Raw genomic sequence first — 15,524 nt, forward strand, 5'->3', positions numbered from 1 at the left:
GAGCACTGAGTGTGCGCCTGTCTGGGAGCCATTAGCACACCATCCCAGCTGGACCAGAGGCTTCAGGCCACGCACCAGCATTCATTGTGCTGGTTGTTTTTGCCAAACTGCAGTGGCCTCATGGCTGGTGAGCCCCAGGGCAGGCCTCCTCCTCAGAGCAGCAGGGACAGAATTTCCCCCATGGCGGCCGGCGAGTGACGGTCCCCATCGTGTCCCCAGGGAAGTCCCTCCTCCAGGCCCAGACCCGGCCTTCATTTCTGGGGAAGGGAGGTTCCGGAGGCTGGTGGAGTCCTTCTCCTGGGTCCTCGGTGCCCACACTTCTCGGAACCTTTAGCCCAATCCTGCCTCCTGGAAACAGTGCATGGCCACCCTCAGACCTTAGCAGGTCCCTGAATTTAAACACTGCAACTGGCACTCCCACCCAGCAGTTCAGACAGGGTTCCCTGTGTGTGCTAGTGGGGGGTGTGTCCACAGGGGACAGAAAGTTAATTATTGCCTGGACAAAGGCTGCTTGGTTAACGTTGTTCTAAGTCCTGGTGACTTGCTTCTGAAAGCTGACCTTTCACCTTTGGTGGGAACTTTCACCCAAGGGGTCTGGGAGCCAGTAGGACTTTGATACCAAACTGAGCCTCTTTTTGTTTTCATTTTGATCCTTAAACTTCATGAAGTGGAGATAAGTCGGAGGGAGCCGTGCCATGGGAGAGGGGCTGTGTTTACTGGTGATTTGTTGCGAGAATTCCCAGGCTTTTCTAGATTGAAACTCCCTGCCGGCACCGCCCTCCCCCTGCTCCCCCTCTGCCACCATGAGTTCTATATTTCTTAACACTTGAAAAGTTGCTCATGTGCAGGTGGGGACAGGGGTTGCCTGTCTCACGGTGCTAACGGAGATCACCACCTTTCTGCAGCAAGGACACCCAGATGCCTCTTCCCTCAGCCCTGCCAGGCTGCGGTCATCTCTGCAAAACACACTTGCTAGTCATATATGTAGACTAACAGTGTCTGGGTGTTTTAATTTGCATTTCTTGGTTGTTAGTGAAAACAAACTGTACTATTTCGCATGTTTACTGGTTATCTGTATTCTTCTTGCGTGTCTTTTCATGTCCTTTGCATTTTTGTTTTAATGGTTTCAATGGTTTCTTATTAGTTTGTGTGAACTCTTTATATATGAAAGATACTGATCATTTGTTTTATACACTGTAAATTTTATTCCCCAGTTTTTCTTTTGCCTTTTCACCTAGTCTTTTTTTTCCCAACCATTGGAATATTTAAGGTGTTTATGTGGTTAAGCCTGGCCTGTAGAAGACACCTAGAAAAATATTTGAAGGTTAGAGAGACAGAGCAGAGGGGACTGTAAGGTCGTTCCATCTGGCTCTGGCTGGGGTCCTGCTTACCGTGAAGTTGCTGTCCCGCCTCATGTTGCCTGGTCACTTCCTGCAAAGTCCAGTGCAGTGTGGCTCCTTTGTTCCTCAAACTCCAGTTCCAGGGATCTCTCTGTGGGTGTTTGATCTGCCTCCAACCAGGTGAGAGGTGAAGTGTGTTGTCTGGGGAGGAGTAGATAGGTCGGCTTAGGATAGGGTTTGTCAGTCTTTCTGACCTGAGACTCTTGCGAAAGAACCACTCATGTGTGTGACAGGCAGGACTTGGCAGAGGTGGGCACAGAGCTCGGAGTGTAGGATGAGCAGAGTGTCACGGATAGTGGTCTCGAGCAGGTGCTCAGCCCCTCGCTGACCCCCCACGCTCAGCCCGGCACCTATTCTGAAGATGCTTGCAGAGCCTTTGTTGTTTTCTCCCCGAAATTATGAGCATCCTTGGTGTTTTCAGGTTCATTCTTCTGCTTGAGCTTAAATGGTAATAAATATCTCTTAGGAAATTCCTAATTCCACCCAGTTTTTGTAGTGTTTTGCTTAAAACATTAATACAGTGCTTTTTCAGTGTTTATTGACTTCATCCTTTCTTTTTCTTAACTATTTCAGATACTCTGTGGTCAAGTTTTCTTGACTTAGTTTCTCTTTGTTGGAAATGTCCCTGTTTTTTCATTCCTGTCTGCTTTTCTCTGTATGAAGCCACCTTCCTCTTTACCTAGGTTTCTGCTGAGGTTTAGTCATGTGTTTGTTCAGACCCTGGGACCCTTGTCCAAAACTGACACTGGGCCAGGATAGGACTGGCTTGCGCTTCCCAGGCCGTGCTCCAGCTGTGCTCCTCGTGTTGAACGTTCACCGCTTCTGTTGTGTGACGATGGTGCTGGAGGCCGTGAATTTGCCTCAGCAGGTGGCTTTGCTGGCCACGTTATATAAAAAGTGTTGTTCAGTAGCTAAGTCACGTCCGACTCTTTGAGACCCCATGATTGCAGTACGCCAGGCTTCCCTGTCCTTCACCATCTCCCGGAGCTTGCTCAAACTCATGTCCATCAAATCAGTGATGTCATCCAACCGTCTCATCCTCTGTCATCCCCTTCTTCTCTTGTCCTCAGTATTTCCCAGCATCAGGGTCTTTTCCAATGAGTTGTCTCTTTGCATCAGGTGGTAAAAGTAGTGGAGCTTTAGTTTCAACATCAGTCCTTCCAATGAATATTCAGGGTTGATTTCCTTTAGGATTGACTGGTTTGATCTTCAGAAGTGATTGATCCACTGAAGCAAAGAGATGCCCACCAGCCACACTAGGTTTGGGCAGGCTTAGAGCAGAGGATGGTAGCAGAGCAGGCAGGGAAAGTGCTGGTGACCTCTGACACCCCCAGTTCTCCTGCTGTGGCCCCCAAGTCCAGCCACACCAAACCTGCTGCTGCTGACTGAGGGCAGCTCGGGGCACTCAAGGTCACAGTCATCAGCTCCTCCCAATACCCATCTGTCAATCATCTGAAGTGACCTGAATGGGTAATGTAACCTGTTCATAGTCCTGCAGTAGTCACGCCATTGCCTGAAAGAATAGGGGCAGAGATGCTTTTAATAGAATTTCATGTAAATAGTCCAGGAGCTGGGGCTTCATACAGGCATACAGGAAACTGGTGAGATGCCACTTGGTCCAGGATGTGTGGAGAATGGGACAGTGGTGGTGTGGCCCAGTCACAGTGACAGCTGACATAGGTGACAAGGGACCAGGCGGCCTGGGGGTCAGCCAGCAGAGGAAAGAGAGGCGGGGGGTGAGGCCGGGCAGTCAGGTCCATGGGGGCTACAGTTCCCCCACCCCTGTACAGGTGCATTCAGCCCCATGGCCTGGGCAGGGACACGGTCCTTCCAGAAGGAGCAGAAGGGGTGAGTCAGGGGGCCCAGAGAAACCTGGGCTGTCAGAGGAGTCCCAGGGATGCAGTCCCAGCACCGATGACGAGGGACATGCTTTCATGACATGGGGCTGTGGTCATCTGCACACGGCTCTAAGACCAGGGGCCCTAGTGAGGCAGTGACAGGGCAGATTTCAAATGGTCTGGATTTCATAACATCTGTCAAGTCCATCCAGCATTTGCAGTGGGCCTGGTGACCTTTGGGCTACTTATGTCTCTCCAGCTGACCATGGCTCAAGCCCCAGTAGGCAGGCCAGTTGGCGGGGGGCCTGGTTCCTCTGCTCCCCATTTCAACCGAGTCCGGCGGCCTCTTACTGAGCGGCCACCCTGATGGCTGGTAGTGTGGGGGCCAGAGCCCTCCTGGCCTGCGCTTGTGGCAGCCTGGCCTCATGGGACAGTATTGGTGTGGGGATGGTCATGTCCAGAGGTCCAGTGCCCTGACCTGTGCCTGAGGGAGCCTCGTGGCCCATCCCCCCGTTGCTGCCTCGCAGCGTCCCCCCGGGGTGTCAGAGGGTGGCTTTCTGGAATCTTAACCTCTGGCCCCTTGGGCCTCCCCCTGGAATCTCAATCTTGATGACTCTCTTGCATCTGGGTATGCCTGTTCCCCCTTCAGCACCACCCTCAGCTGGGTAGGCTGAGAATTTCCATCCCCAACACACTGCTGCCTCTGCCCCTAGCCCAGGGGCCAACCCCCTGCCTTTTTAAGCCCAGAGGGGCTCGTGCTTCCTGCGGGTGGTGGTGCGCTGGCACCCCGAGAGTGGGGGTGCCTATGTCTGCCCATGCAGGAGAGCGGGTGTAATCACTGAGTTCCTGCTCCCGGCCTGTGCCCCCTTACACACATGCTCTGAGCACACACATGTGTACCCTCCTGCAAAGAGGCCCTCCACACGACACTCCTGGCAGCTCACCGCCCTCCGTGGTGGTTGGAGCATCTCCGGATTCAGAGGGCAGGCGGGGAGGACACTCCTCCATGGAGTGGACCAAACACTGCCCCCGCCACATCCCCTCCTCACAGCCAAGTGGCCCGTCCCTCTTCAGACCGGAGCTCCAGCCATGGTGGGCTGCCTGCCACCAGCCCCTCTCAGCCTCCCGCACCCTCAGCTGGGTTCTGCCCCTGGGTTCCACAGACTGCACGGGGCCAGAGACCCTGATACCTGCTGCCTGAGCCCTCTGCACAGTCCTGAGCCATCAGTCAGGCTGTCCTGTGTCCCCGCCGTGAGCCCAGCCCTGGACACAGCCTGGGCTCCCCAACAGAGCTGTGAGGAGGGGCCAGCCCTACTCTAACTGTGGACCTTGCAGGGATCTGCTGGATGGTTCAAGATCCTGAAAAGGACAGTGGCATTCTTTCCTGGGGGGCAGCGACAGGGGACTGAGGGAGGTGGGGGTGGAGTTGGATATGAAGGGGCAGAAGCAGCTGGGCTCAGCTGTAGATGTGGCATCTGCTCTGGTTCAGCTGGAGCCACGGGCTGACCTCAGTGGAGCCGGCGCTTCTGTGCCTGGTTACCTCCAGGAAGACACAGCCGCCTCGCCCCTGCAGTGCAACCACCCACCAGCCGGGGGACGGGCCGTGGACAGCAGGGCTGACCCTATCCCACGCTCCCCCACTCCCCACCCCCTGGGCTGTCAGCTTCCCCTGGAGGCCTCGCCAGGCCATCCTGCCAAACCTTCTGGAACCTCTGGGTGTCCTGCATCTGAGAACTGAGCTGCCTCCTGCTGTGGTGTTGGGGTCAGAGCCGTGGGCTCCCCAGGCAGGATGGGCCTCGACCATGAAGTCACAGGCACTTTTGCCCTTGAGTTTCTGGAATGAGCTGTGGTCAAGTGGGAAAAACGGTAAAGATGGCCTGGGGTCCCACCAGTGGGCACTGTTCTCGCTGCCTACGGAGACTGGCCAGCATTAGGAAACCATCGTTGGTGACTTGGTACCCCCTCCCCTGTCGGCTGGTGAGGCAGGGGCAGCTTTGGGAACCCCAGCAGCTGGCTACCAGAGTCACCCCTGGGTCAGCCCTTGGGGCTGCTTGAGAAAAGGGGTATCATAGAGCGCTGTGGAGCTGAAGTCACCTGCCTGCCCCCACCTTTCCTCACAGGCCTGGCTGGGAGTTGTACTGGGGACATGATGACGTCACGGTAGCTGGGGGATGCGGGGGTCTCCCTCAGCCCCCTACCTGGCCAGCTGACCTCATTTGCCTCCCAGGAGCAGGTGTTAATGCCTGAACATGCACACACGTGGGCACATACGCACGAGTACATGGATGCAGGTGCACACACCACTATGTGCATACCTGTATGACACATTTATACACTCATATACACACATGCACATCCATTTGCACACGTGCCACAAACATGACATGTACACACACAGACCTCACTATCAGTGGAAGCAGAGATGCAGAGGGAAATATGGAGCTGGGCAGACCTGGCCCCTGGAGGTGCTGATCCTTGAGAGGGAGTCCAAGAGGGCTTCCTGGAGGAGGTGGCCTGAACTGAGCCTGGAGAGAAGAGTGGAGCCCTCAGGCGAGGGTTCATGGGGACACTCGGGGTGTTAGTTGCTTGTTGTCATGTGGGAGCAAGAGGGCCATGAGACGGAGGTCAGTGATAAAAGGAGTCTGAAGGGCACTTAGAGGAAAAACTGTAACCTGGTTGAGTGAGCATGCGGCCCCAGGACACCCCACCTGCTGCATGTCTTTGTACAGCCCGCAACATCGAAAGGCTTTTACGAGTTCCTGTGGTTGGAAAAAAACCAAAGAAGAAGACCATTTTGTGATGCATGAACGTTTCAGTGTCCCGCACATTCTGGTTGGAGCAGCCACAACCAGTGTCCACAGACTGGTTCACATCCTGACACAGCCACAGAGCAGCAGCGACAAAGACCTGAAAACAGTCACCATCTGGCCCTTGATCCAGGAAGTGTACTGGCTCCTGACCTAGGCTGGCCCGTTTAAAGAGCTGTGAAAATGTGCCTTAGAAGCGATGCAATGTGGTTTCTATATAGAAGATGCAGTGATCCATCCCCACGGATGAAGATGTTAAGTAGAAAACAAAAGAAATCCCAGAAAAATGTTTGTGAACACTCAGGACCTCCAGGCAGGAAAGCTTCTACAAAGGACACTGAAGACCTGGATCCCGTGGCCTCATACACGGGCCTGAGGTCTCGACCACAATTCAGAACCTGTGGTCGCGTCGCCCTCTGGGAGTAGGATGCCTTGCAGTGGAGGCCTCGGTGCGGCCGGGCTGAGGTCCTCGGCCATTGTGCTATCCCAGCTGGCCGTGGCCCTGCCCTGCCTCAGGCTTCCTGTCAGGGGGGGGTCCCAGTCCTCTCCACAGGCTATTGTCCACACTCTTGGTTCAGGACACTGCCCAGCAGGTACCTGCCACTCCCAACCTCCCCCTGCCCAGTGCTGTCCACCTCACACCCCGAGGGGACACCGCCTCCAGGGACACTGCATTCTGATGACCTCTTCTCTGCTCATGCTGTGTCCAGGTGCCGGTGCAGCTCTGGGACCACCCAGAGGATGATGAGCATCCTTGGGAAGAGAGAGGGAGTGGGTGGTGTCACCTTCTGTGACATTACCCCCTGCGGTGTTACCGCTGGACCCGACCTCAGACATGCCTGGCTCTGAGCTGGGCCCGGCCTGAGTCGGGGTCTTCTGTCCCAGGACTGCTGGTAACCCTCCCCTCCCTCTGTGTTCAGGGTCTGATCTCAGAGCTGAGGTTGCGCAGGGACCCTCAGGTGAGCCCCAGGCACTGCCAGGATGAGGACGAGGACGACGATGATGATGGGGTGAGTGGCCACTGCCTGGCTCGGGCAGGGGGCCCCCTCCCTCCCTCTCCTGTGCTCTGTGGGAGGAGGGGCCCAGGCCAGGGTGCGGACGGCCTTTCCTGGAAGCCCCAAAATGATTGGGACCAGAGAGGTCTTTGACAGTTGCCACTTTGGGTGAGTGTTACCCGTGATCACGTTTCTATCTGCTCATAATGTCACCCTGGGGACCCCTAGGTGAGCCTCCCTTGCCTGGAACTTTCCACATAGAAACATGCATGGAACATAACAGTTAAAAGTCATGCCTGGGGCACCCATTGGGTGATAGCATCACTGGTAGTTGCCAGAGCAAAAAATGTGTGTGTGTGCGTGCACAGTCCCTGGGGCCTAAGGCAGAAGACACACCAGTTCTCTGTGTGAAGGACAGATGGGCAGAAGACCTGTGTCGCCGGGGCAGCCCCAGGTCCCAGCAGCTGCTGTGAGCTCAGCACCATGAACTGGGAGACGGTCCAGCTGCATGCAGTGACCGGTCCAGGGAGTGGGGCCTGCAGCTGTGTCCCAGCCCTGAGGGTCCCTGAGCAGGGCCTCCCTTCTGGGCCATTTCCAGGATAGTGCCCCGGGACAGGAGAGGAAGGGATACCCTCCGTGCAGGTCTTTGGGTGTCCGGCCAGGGGCCACATTGGTTTCCTAAAGGCCATCATCCTAAGAGGTCTGATAGACACTAGCCTTGTCGATGACTGGCTGACCGCCTCATGGCCTGCCCTCCCACTGACCCTGAGCTCCCGGGGGCTGGGGGCTTCAGTCGTCAACTTGTTTGCTGTCAACCCCACAGGCGTCCGGAGACCTGGGCAGTGGGCTCGTGGAGACTCAGGAGCATCTCCGGGAGGAGTTGGTGAGTGCTGGGGCCTACGGATGAGGCATTGGGCACACCTGTGCACACGTATGTGCGACTTGTCAGGACAAATTCTCACTGGAGATGGGGGACTGGACTCAGGCTGAGTCAGGGCGCACCTTTCCATCTGTGCTCCCTCCTGGGAGGGAATGTCTTTTCCAGCCTGGGGTCTGGTCCAGGCCTTCCTCAGGAGTCTGTGTTTGCATCTCCTGTCAGCTCGTGGGGCCATAGGGGACCCAGGGGTGACCCTGCTGTGTAGCCCCCACTGCCTGGAATAGCACACAGGCTGGGGCATCTCGGGATTGACAGGGATTCCCCCTTCTCCCGTCTGGACCCACGGTGTGTCCCACCCCCACCCCACCCCTAGTGTCATCTCCTCCAGGGCTTGGGCGTCATGGGGCCGTGACAAGGTGGAGTGCTGCGCTGCCCTGGATGAGCAGTCAGGAAACCCCCTGATTCCAGGGGCACTGGGGCCTCCCTGGCTTTGCACTTGCTAGAGCCGCGCTGGCTCTGGCACCTGGCAGACCCCTGAACAGTGTCAGTGGGTGGCACCTGCAGCATCCCTGCCTGTCACATGGCCTGTCGTCTCCTCAGCTGTCTACCCAGGGGCCCCGGGCACAAACCACGGAGACAGCAGTCTCCCCACTGTGCTGATGCCAAGGCCTCAAGTGCCACAGCCATGCAGCCTCTCAACAGATTTGGGGTGGTGGAGATCAGAGAGGGAGTCATCCCACCCCAGTGTGCTAACTAGCCAGCTGCCCCTCCAGCTCCAGCTCCACAAAACCCGGCCGAGGCCGCAGGGAGGAGTCAGAAGGGCCGTGCGGAAGTCGCTTGCAGGCCTGGCATGGTCCTGGGCACGCTCAGTCTCTCAGCACCCTCTTTGTGCCCTCCGTGGTTCTCCGGGCCTCTGCTCTCCCATGCCCATGGGGTCTGGGGTGTCAGCATGACTGACTGACATGGGGCCCCTGAGGACCTTGCCCACATCAAAGGGTTCTGGCTGCAAGGGAGGCCTTGTGTCTACCCCAGGGGCCGCTCGCCCACTGGACGAGCCTCATGGGGACACTGGTTCTGGGCACATGGACAGCACCGTCTCCGGAGCAGTATCCCCAGGGAGCACGTGCCGAGTGCGGACAGGGAGTGCAGGAAGCGTCTTACCTGTGCCTTTGCACTCACCCTCGGAGCCCAAGGGCCCCGGGGCAGGGAAGTGAGTTTTCAGGGCAGAGCCCTCGAAGCCCTGAGGGGCCCTGGGACAGGGAAGTGAGTTTCTAGGGCTGCTGCTGCTGCTGCTAAGTCGCCTCAGTCCTATCCGACTCTGCGACCCCATAGACAGCAGCTCACCAGGCTCCTCTGTCCCTGGGATTCTCCAGGCAAGAACACTGGAGTGGGTGGCCATTTCCTTCTCCAATGCACGCATGCATGCTAAGTCGCTTCAGTCGTGTCCGACTCTGTGCGACCCCATGGACAGCAGCTCACCAGGCTCCTCTGTCCCTGGGATTCTCCAGGCAAGAACACTGGAGGGGGTGGCCATTTCCTTCTCCAGTGCACGCATGCATGCTAAGTCGCTTCAGTCCTGTCCGACTCTGCGACCCCACAGACAGCAGCTCACCAGGCTCCTCTGTCCACAGGATTTTCCAGGCAAGAGTACTGGAGAGGGTTTTCAGGGCAGAGCCCTAGAACCTCGCGGGCCCCGGGACAGGCAGTAGAGTTTTCAGGGCAGAGCCCTCGGAGCCCCAGGTTCTCTGGGGACAGGGAAGTGAGTTTTCAGGGCAGAGTTGGCCTTGTCCCTTGGGGTTGGGATGGGGGCAGGTGGAATCACTGGGCCTTGGGTGCCGGGTCAGGACCCTTGCCGAGAACACGTGCGGCCACCCCTCCTCTGGTACATGTGATGGCCACGTGCCCGTCACTGTCAAGACCACAGGCAGGAGCCAAGGCTCCTTGAGTTCCGAGGGGCCGTTCTGGGCTCTGAATGGGGGATGAGGGAGGGTAGGCTGTGGTCCATCCCTCCAGGTATGGGGTGGTTCAGGGTGAGGAGACCCCCACGGTGTGAGCTGCTTGGAAGAAAACGGCCCTGGAGGGGCCTGGAGCCTCTTCTTGTCTAAGATGGAGTCCCTGATGGTTTCTTCTTAACTCTTGTAAAATCTCATTTTACAAATGAGATTTGTAAATGTGTGTAAACCTGTCAGCATGCGGGCCACACATGTCACTGAATAACGGAGCTGCTTCCCACTCTTACCAGGGCGCGTCTCTGGGACCCAGGCTCCCCGAGGCTCCTCCAGTCACTTCTCCACCCTTGGCCGGAGTTGGCAACGAAGAGGATTTGAGAACTGAGGAAGTAGAGGAGTCAACCACGGCGTCGTCATTAGGAGGTAAAGCCTGCCGAGGTGGTGTGTGTATATATTCGTGGTGTGTGCATGTTTATCAGTGTGTGTGTTCCTGGTGTGTGTACGTTCCTGGTGTGTGCACGTTCCTGGTGTGTGCATGTTAGTGGTGTGTGTGTTACTGGTCTATGCATGTCCCTGGTGTGTATGTGTCCCTGGTGTGTGCATGTGCCGGCAGTATGTGGGCCCATGTGCGTGGCAGGTGAGGGGCTCCTGTCTCACATAGATGCGTCACTGCTGGGGGCTCCGCACCCACCCTGCCCCGTTGCTGCCCTATGGACGTGGTCTTCCCTGTGTCGTCTCTCATTTCCTGCTTTCCTGGGGGTTACAGGACCATCCTGAGGGTGCTGCCACTCCCCAGCCTGGGGGCAGGGGGGTCACCAGGAGAACACGGGAGCTGGTTTTGAGGAGGAGCAAAGGTGCCTTTGACTGGACCTCTGTGAAGTTGGGCAGCATTTGGGCCCAGAGGGTGCTCAGGCCCGGATGCCCAGAACACACTGGGAAGTAGACCATGTGCTCGTGCACAGCTGCCCATCACGGTGTGACAGGTGTGACAAGTTCTTGTGGCAGGGCCAGAGGCTCCCTCACCGTCTCGGGGGGAACTTCGTCCTGCACCGTGCCCCTGGCTGCCTTCCCTCCAGGGAGACTGGCTTTCTGTCACTCAGGGAGCTGGCAGGATCCCACTCCTGGTGGCTGCAGGACCGAGGCTCCAGGTCCTCACCGCTGCCAGCCAGGGGTTGTCCTCAGGTTCCGAGACCACCGTGTTCCTTCAGTCCTGGCCCAGCCCCATCAGGGGGGTCCTTCTGCTCTGGGTCCCCGACCTCCCCTCCCGCCTCCTTTTCTGTTTGGGGGCCTTTGTGATGACTGGGTTCCACCCTGATAACCCAGGACACTCTCCCCACCTTAACGTCAGCTCCTTTGTTATCAGCATCTCCAGAGTCCCTCATAGCTGTGCCCGGGTCAGTGTCTGATGGGTAATCGGGGACTGGAGTCTTTAGGAGACACGTGTAGAGCTCTGTTTGCAACACTTAGTAGGTTTAGAAAATTGTATAGATTTTTTTTTTTTATTTTGGAGAAGAGCATTTATCACTTTTAAAAATTACTGAAATATTACATGTTTAATGCAGCCCACTTAGAAGTAGGAAAGAACAGACGAGAGAATTGGCCACTGTGCCCAGGCCCCACTGTTCATACCCGTGTTTGGGGCACGAGTGCTTGTTACATTTGTCACAGAGCCACTGAGGGTACTGCCAGAGGCCCAGCATGGTGAGTGCGGTACATGCCTCACCCCCACTTTGCTATGCTCTGTTGCCTGGGGCCCCAGTCAGGGCCATCCCAGACCCCTTGATAGCTCCATGATGGGTCTGGCTTTATTTTTTGGTTTGCCTTTGCTTTGAAGTATAATCAACATATGATAAACTGCACATTTTTTTTATTTTATTGAAGTAGAGTTGATGTACAATGTTGGGTTAATTTCTGGTATACAGCACAGTGACTCAGTTACCCGTGTACATTTATTCATTCTTTTTCACATTCTTTTCTCATATAGGTTATCACAGAATGTTGAGTGGAGTTCCCTGTGCTATACAGTAGGTCCTTGTTAGTTATCTATTTTATACATAGTAGTGTGCGAAATTGCACATATTTGAAAGACACGATTTGAGAAGTTTCAACCTACATGTCCACCCCTGAAACCATCGCCTCAGGCAAGACATGAAGGTTCTGTCAGTCCCTTGGCAGGCCCCCCACTCCTCACCTCCATTCCCAGGCAGCCACTGACCTGCTCTGTCGCTGCAGATGTTGGCACTTCTTAGAATTTTACATGAAGGGAATCCAGGACTTTGTCTGATCCATTTACTCAGCATCAGTGTTTTGAGAGTCACCATCTTGTGGCCAAGTAGAGTTTTTCTGGGTAAGTGGGCACTTGGGGCTGTTACAGAAAGGTGGCCGTGGGCTTTGTGTGCCGGGTCCATGGCCACATGCTTCCATTTGCCATGGGTCAGCACCCAGGCGGAGTGGCAGGAGTGTGTGTCACAGGAAACTGCCACACATTGCCATGGCAGCTGCCCCATGTAACCTCCCCGGGGTGTGGGTCCCCACCAGTGCCTGGCACCTCAGCCCTTTGGCTGTACCCGTCCCGACAGCGGTGTGGCTGTGTCTCCTTGGCTTTAGTTCGCATCCTGCTGATGATGGGCACCATGGAGTGTCTTCTTGTGGGCGCGACCTGCTGTTGCTGTGTCTTCCTTTGTGAGGAATCTGTCCCAACCTCACGCCTTCGTTTTACTGGGCGAACCGCTCCTGAGAGTTCATGTACTCTGGACATGCCTCCTCCGCCAGAGAGCCTCTCAGTCCGGGGCTCACCTTCTCATTTTGTTAAGTGACTTAGAAGAGTGTGAGCTTGTAACTTTGATGAGATTAGGTTTATCTGTTTGTTCTTTTCTTTATTTTTTGCCCCATCCCTTGGTTTGTGGGGCTTCCCCAGCAGCTTCCCCAACTGTGTGGCCACGTGTGCGTGTCTGGACTCTGCTCCATAGGGACCCTGTCTCGGCATCTCCACAGTCGTTTCACATGGGGCTGACCACTTTAGGATAAGCCTGGCCCAGGTGTTGTGGCTCCTCCAGCCTTGCTCTTCCTTCACGAATCCACTTCGGTGTTCTGTGTGCTTTGTACCTTGTATCAATTTTAGATCCTCACTGACAGTGCAGGTCAGTGTGGGGCTCGGCCTGGACGTCAGCCAATGTCTAGTTTTCTCACCCCGCACTCAGGATCTGTCTCCTTTGGCTTATGTAGGTCTTTACTTTTTCTGAGTGATGTTTTACCACTTTTAAATGTTTTCTGAGGCGAGGATTTTAATTTTGCCTTAAACCATGCTGACATCAGTAGAGATGGGGAGGGTTCCTCCCTGGGCCATCTCAGGCGGTGTGGGGGCCCTCTAGTGGTCAACTGGTGACTTGCTGAGTCCCTGGTGACTTGCTGGTGGGGGGGAGCGGGGGTTGGTTGGGGTGACGGGGCCCTCAGCAGGCACTGGGTGGCTCCCTTACTGGGCAAGGCAATCCCAGAGGTGGCTGCAGGTGGGCACAGTGGTCATGGGCACAGAGATCGTGACCCCAATCTCTTCTGGGAAGGGCACAGGTGGCCCTCAGTGCTGTGGGACCCTGGAAAGGCAAGCCCCTCCTGAGTGGGCCGGTCCACGGTCAGCTCACGGGCCCCAGGTCCCATCCAGCCCCAGGCTCAGCATCCAGCTCTGTCAGAACGTGATCAGGACCCGGCAAGGGCAGACCCGTAGGAGGCAAGACGTCAGAGCGCAGCTTGAATCCTATTTTCTAACTGACTCCGTGATGCTGACACATCGGGTGACAGCTTTAAGGGAACACCCTCAAAGTTCACCTCAAAAGTGCTGTCCATCACAAAGCAAGGGGGCACCATCCTGTACCTAGTGGAGAGGAACCGCAGATGGGCAGGGAAATGAGCAGGGTGAGGTGTTGGGGTTGGGCATCCACACCACAGGCATCCATACTACGGGCATTCACACGGAGAACGTCCTCCCCGCAGGCGTCCATGCCGCGGGTGCTTACTCCACATCCACTCGTCTGTATATTTTGATGGGTTTTGTGGGAACCATACCTGGCTCGGGCCGAGGCTGAATCTGACCAGATCTGGCCTGTGGGCAGACCCCCGATAGGTCCTGGGACTCCCACCATCATCATCTCCCCAAAGAAGCCACAAGGACATGGCTGGGCCCTTGGAGACCTGGGTTAGGTCACCACACAGAACAGTGCTGACTTCCCGCATGTGGGTCCGGTTCTCAGAGGCCCTTGCTCCCAGGAGATGCCTGGCGCTCAGGGGAGGAGAGTCGTGGGGGTGCCACCAGCCCTCAGATGGTTCATCTGGAGAAGAGTACATCCTCGGGGAACCCGGCCGGGGCTGAGCGCCAGGTGGGCGGGCAGCCCTGGAGAGGGTCTGACGGCCACCTTTGCCTCCCCCAGCTCAGACCCTCCCCAGCTTGGGCACAGTCAGCACGTGGGACGAGAGTGTCTGGAGCCCTGGGAGCAGCATGAAAGAGGTGAGGCTTCCTTGACACAGAACCACAGGGCCCCCAGTGCAGTCAGTGCCCCGTCCTGTTCCCAGGGGACCCTCCTCCCTGGGGTCCTGCTCCCTGGAGTCCTGCTCCTTGGGACCCCGCTCCCTGGGGACCCTGGTGGGCCACTTGGCTCCTGCCTGCCCTCTGTGCCCCCTCCTGTACCCGTACTCTGGGTCGCCAGCAGTACTGGGCATCCAAGGCTGGGGAGGCCCCCAGTCAGAGCATGTGCGTGGGGTGGGTGATGACTGGCAGACCTGTGTTGGTGACCGCACCACTGTGGCAGCCACCCATGTGTGTCCACAAGCATGTCCACTCTGCATGTCCCCTTGCCTGTCCACTGTGCCTGTCTGTGCCTTCTGTGTGACCTGGACCAAGCCAGGGATGCAGGTGAGTGTGTGTGCACCTCCCCTCCCAGCCTGTACCCTCTTCTCTTTGTCCTCAGCGAGGCTTGAAGGGGCAGAAGGGAGAGCCTGGCGCTCAGGGTCCCCCCGGCCCCATCGGCCCCCAGGGTCCTGCAGGCCCAGCCATGCACAGCCACGAGGCACAGCCTGTTTCTGGACCACAGGGACCCCCTGGGCCCCCAGGGCCCCCGGGGAAGGACGGCACCCCAGGAAGGGACGGTGAGCCCGTGAGTACCGTCTCCCCTCTGTCTAGCTTGGGGTGGGGCTTGAGCAGGTTGGGGCGGGGGTGGCACCAGGTCCTGGACCCAGACTGCGACTTCCTTCCCTGGGTGGAGTGGGAGGGTGGCTGGAACAGGGGTGGGCCGGGGGCGTGGACGCAGTGCCCTGGACAGACGGAAAATTCCCAGCCCCGTGGGAGTCAGCGCACTGGGGGGTGGTTGGGGGGCTGGAGTCCATTTCCATGTTCAGCTCAGGATAGGGTCAGGGCTGTAATTTTCTGTCACTAATGTTTCTCTCCTGCCTTCCAGGGTGATCCTGGGGAAGACGGGAAGCCCGTAAGTTGCCTTTTCGTTCAGAACCTGTGTTATCTGCGATGCTTGCAGGAGGTCTTTGGCTCTCCATTTCCCCACTCCTGGGATTCTTTGAACTCAATCTACTGGAGACATTTCAAAATATTTTGAAAATGAAACTTACCTTTTGTTAACAAAATGTAAGTTTAACTGTTGATAGAGAAACATAAAG

The 15,524-nt window shown here is 56.7% G+C and overlaps 1 protein-coding gene across 29 annotated transcripts in view; it reads left to right on the forward strand.

The window, feature by feature from the left end:
• The window catches only part of COL18A1 (collagen type XVIII alpha 1 chain), a 94,413-nt gene that overhangs the window by 56,457 nt on the left and 22,432 nt on the right, over positions 1-15,524 (forward strand). For 27 of the 29 annotated variants that reach the window (XM_081574244.1, XM_081574253.1, XM_081574250.1 and 24 more), the window contains 6 exons: positions 6,966-7,055; positions 7,864-7,923; positions 10,160-10,289; positions 14,288-14,364; positions 14,825-15,010; positions 15,311-15,337. In XM_081574244.1, the coding sequence (XP_081430370.1) occupies positions 6,966-7,055; positions 7,864-7,923; positions 10,160-10,289; positions 14,288-14,364; positions 14,825-15,010; positions 15,311-15,337 (570 nt within the window). Of the gene's footprint in view, positions 1-6,965; positions 7,056-7,863; positions 7,924-10,159; positions 10,290-14,287; positions 14,365-14,824; positions 15,020-15,310; positions 15,338-15,524 lie in introns of all 29 variants that reach the window. The other 2 variants (XM_081574259.1, XM_081574252.1) reach the window with 1 other exon arrangement.

Source organism: Giraffa tippelskirchi, chromosome 2 (genome assembly GCF_054371585.1).
Source record: "Giraffa tippelskirchi isolate mGirTip1 chromosome 2, T2T-mGirTip1v1.2.pri, whole genome shotgun sequence".
Classification (NCBI taxonomy): domain Eukaryota; kingdom Metazoa; phylum Chordata; class Mammalia; order Artiodactyla; family Giraffidae; genus Giraffa; species Giraffa tippelskirchi.